General features: G+C 40.1%; 1 protein-coding gene across 1 annotated transcript in view; it reads right to left on the minus strand.

Annotated features, from left to right (window-relative positions):
* Positions 1–739: 739 nt before the first annotated feature.
* LOC107293208 (histone H3-like centromeric protein A) overlaps positions 740–4,187 on the minus strand; it is a 15,134-nt gene continuing 11,686 nt past the window's right edge. Inside the window, exons 3-4 of the mRNA XM_029285339.1 lie at positions 2,630–2,707; positions 740–912 (exon numbers count right to left, since the gene is read on the minus strand). Coding sequence (XP_029141172.1) covers positions 778–912; positions 2,630–2,707 — 213 coding nt within the window. The 3' untranslated portion in view covers positions 740–777. The remainder of the gene's footprint in view (positions 913–2,629; positions 2,708–4,187) is intronic.

The raw sequence follows: 4,187 nt of genomic DNA on the forward strand, positions 1-4,187 counted from the left end.
GCCCACCGCCCCACCTGCCAGAGACTCCCTGGATCTCCCCCAACCCTGCCTGGCCCCCACAGGCACCCCTCCCCACGAGCAACATTGAGGTGATCACACCAACCTTGGCCACACCCATCCAGTCTGCCATGACCACAGCCACGCCCATCCAGTGGGCCACGCCCACCTGGCACCCGGCGATAAATAAGTGGGTTTTGGGTTGCAGTTTGGGCACTCGGTGTCTAAAAGGTTCACCATCACTGCAATAGCCAGCAGGGAATCGTGGGAATCAAATAGTGGACAGAAAAAGGGAAGGGCAAGGGGAAGGGATGAGCAGCGAGCAATATCCCAAAGAATAAGAAGCGTAAAAGATTTTATTTTAAACACTGATGTGCAAAAATACAGGGCAAATTTTAAAACAGGAAGCGATTTTTCAGTCCCCATTGTTGGCACGAGGCTCCGTTCGAAGCAGAGACGGCGGAAGAACTTGAAACATGGGTTACTGTGTGACACTCGTCCTTCCTGGCAGTTAGGCCGTTCGTTTCTTCTCTCGTCTTTTAGAGCCCCATCTCTGGTCACCTTCCAAGCAGGGCGGTGGGTGGGAAGAGGGAAGAAGAGGTCAACCCCTTTGGGAATTCCAGCAAGAGGAAGGGGCCAAGCTGAGACTTGCAATTCATGGAATAGGGGGGGTGTAAATTCGGTCGTCTCCTCCTCCAAAGCAGTTGCGGGGTGCTCCCCCTGCAGCTTTGGAGCCTCAGAAAGTAACCTCTTCAGCCGGGACAGTCAGGGGAACGGAGCTTATCCCAAGCCCTGATCGATGCCACGGATCCGTCGAGCTAACTGGATGTCCCTGGGATGGAGAGTGACCCGCTTGGCATGGGTAGTGCACAGGTAGGCATCTTCCATGAGATGCACCAAAAAGGCTTCAGCTGCCTTGGGAGGGAGAAACACAAGAGACAGAGAGACGTAAGAGACACGAGAAAGAGAGAAAGGAAGGGAGAGAGGGGGGGGACATACAGTACATATAGGGCAGGGGTAGGCAACCTCGGCTCTTTTATGACTCATGGACTTCAACTCCCAGAATTTCTGAGTCAGCATAGCTGACTCAGGAATTCTGGGAGTTGAAGTCCATGAGTCATAAAAGAGCTGAGGTTGCCTACCCCGATATAGGCTTAATTTGGGAGCATTTTTTTTTTACCCCTCCTGGCAGGTTGCACTTTGTGCCCTCTCCCAAGCTGGCGGAAAACTTTCCTAGCTTTACATTTGCTGCCTCCATGACCAAATCCATCTTCCGCCCCTGTGGTCCCTCTGATGTTCCTCCAAAGTAACGGGCAGGGACGTACGAAGCCATTGGCACCACATTGTCCTGAGCAGAGAATGGCCAGCTTGAAGTGGTTCGTGCTCAAATGGTACAGAATATGACATAGACTCAGAGGGAAGAGTTTTGGGCAGAAGGGGGAGAGGCAGGAAGAGAGACAGGGAGATAAGAGTTGGTGCTGAGGGAAAATGGGAGGATAGAATGAGGAGGATTTATATTAGATAAATATTAGATATCTAATATAGAGTGGAGTAGAGTAGAGTAGAGTGGAGTGGAGTGAAGTGGAATGGAATAGAATAAGGAATAGAATAAGGAATAGAATAGAATAGAATAGAATAGAATAGAATAGAATAGAATAGAATAGAATAGAATAGAATGAATAAATAGAATAGAATAGAATAGAACAAGAAATAGAGTAGAATAGAATAGAATAAGGAATAAATAGAATAGAATAGAATAGAATAGAATAGAATAGAATAGAATAGAATAGAATAGAATAGAATAGAATAGAATAAGGAATAGATAGAATAGAATAGAATAGAATGAATAAATAGAATAGAATAGAACAAGAAATAGAGTAGAATAGAATAGAATAAGGAATAAATAGAATAGAATAGAATAGAATAGAATAAGGAATAAATAGAATAGAATAGAATAGAATAGAATAGAATAGAATAGAATAGAATAGAATGGAATAAGGAATAGAATAGAATAGAATGGAATAGAATGGAATAGAATAGAATAGAATAGAATAGAATAGAATAGAATAGAATAGAATAGAATGAATAAATAGAATAGAATAGAATAGGAATAGAATGAATAAATAAATAGAATAGAATAGAATAAGGAATAGAATAGAATAGAATAGAATAGAATAGAATAGAATAGAATAGAATAGAATAGAATAGAATAGAATAAGGAATAGAAGAGAATAGAATAAGGAATAAATAGAATAGAATAGAATAGAATAGAATAGAATAGAATAGAATAGAATAAGGAATAGAATAGAATAGAAGGCAGCTTTATAATAAAGACAGTGTTAGTACCCATAGTTGCTGCTTCTTGTCTAGAAGGGGTGATATCAATCTTGCATGTCTAAAATCATATCTCTCCCCCCACCCCCTTTACCCTTACAATCCAGGAAACTAGAGAGGGTCCCCTTCTGAGACGTATGCCATGACCTTTGTCTAGTCTGCTTCTGTCTCTCGAGGACATTCTCACAGAAGCTCACAGGGAAAAGAATAAGAACGGGGAGTGGGGGGGGTAGGATGTCACCCATTGCTGTTCCTGAGAGCAGACCTCTTCACCACTCAGCCCCGCCTGATCACTTACCTCCTGCAAGGCAAGAAGTGCCGTGGCCTGCCACATCATGTCAAGCCCTCGGGTATATTCCAGGCAGATCTCCCGCACCTGTGGAGAGGTGGGAAAGAAACGGGGAGAGATCGCTAGGTAACCTCGGAAGAGCTTCCTTTGTTCCAGGTTGCAGTTGTTAAATTAGCAACACGTTCGGTGGATCTGGGTTTCCCCATGAACTTGGCTTGTCAGAAGGCTGCCAAAGGTGATCTCGTGACACTGCAACTCCCGCCGTAAAGGCGAGTCCGTGGTCAAGCGTCCAAATTTTGATCCCATGACCACGGGGATGCTGCAACGGTCCTGAGTGTGAAAAATGGTCATGTCGCCTTTTTCAGTGCCGTTGTAATGTCAAACGGTCACCAAGTGAACTGCTGTAAGTCAAGGACTACCTGTATGAGTAGCAGTCCTCTTCAGCCAGCTAATCTCTCAATATGAACTGCCAATTCCATCATTCCCAGCCAATGTGGGACTGTGTTGAGCTTGGTTCCTGGCAGAAGGAAAGGGTTTGCCATTACCTTCCTCTGAGATATATATCCATCTCTCTCTCTCTCTCTCTCTCTCTCTCTCTCTCTCTCTCTCTCTATATATATATATATATATATATATATATATATATATATATATATATATATATATATATATATATATAGAGAGAGAGAGAGAGAGAGAGAGAGAGAGAGAGAGAGAGAGAGAGAGAGAATATATATATATATATATATATATATATATATATATATATATATATATATATATATATATATATATATATATATATAGAGAGAGAGAGAGAGAGAGAGAGAGAGAGAGAGAGAGAGAGAGAGAGAGAAAATATATATATATATATATATATATATATATATATATATATATATATATATATATATATATATATCTGTATCCTCTCTATCTGTGTCTGTCTGTCTGTCTATCTGTCTATCGATAGATAGATAGATAGATATAGATATTAAATTTTATATATATATATATACACCTATATCTATCAATCTATTAATCTATAATAATAATAATAATAATAATAATAATAATAATAAAGTTGGAAGGGACCTTGGAGGTCATCGAGTCCAACCCCCTGCTCAGGCAGGAACCCTACACCTATATCTATATCTATATATCTATCTCTGTATCTCTGTATCTCTCTCTCTCTCTCTCTCTCTCTCTCTCTCTCTCTCTCTCTCTATCTATCTATCTATCTATCTATCTATCTATACCTATCTCTCTATCTCTATCTATCAATCTATCTATCTATCTCTACATATATCTCTATATCTCTGTATATCTCTCTCTATCTCTCTATCTATATCTATCTATCTCTATATATATCTCTATATCTCTCTCTATCTATACCCATCTCTCTATCTCTATCTATCAATCTATCTCTATATATATCTCTATATCTCTGTATCTCTATCTATACCTATCTCTCTATCTCTATCTATCAATCTATCTCTATATATATATCTCTATATCTCTATCTATCTATACCTATCTCTCTATCTCTATCTATCAATCTATCTCT

This window comes from Protobothrops mucrosquamatus, unplaced genomic scaffold (genome assembly GCF_001527695.2).
Source record: "Protobothrops mucrosquamatus isolate PMUCROS unplaced genomic scaffold, P.Mucros_1.0 scaffold1529, whole genome shotgun sequence".
In the NCBI taxonomy this organism is placed as follows: domain Eukaryota; kingdom Metazoa; phylum Chordata; class Lepidosauria; order Squamata; family Viperidae; genus Protobothrops; species Protobothrops mucrosquamatus.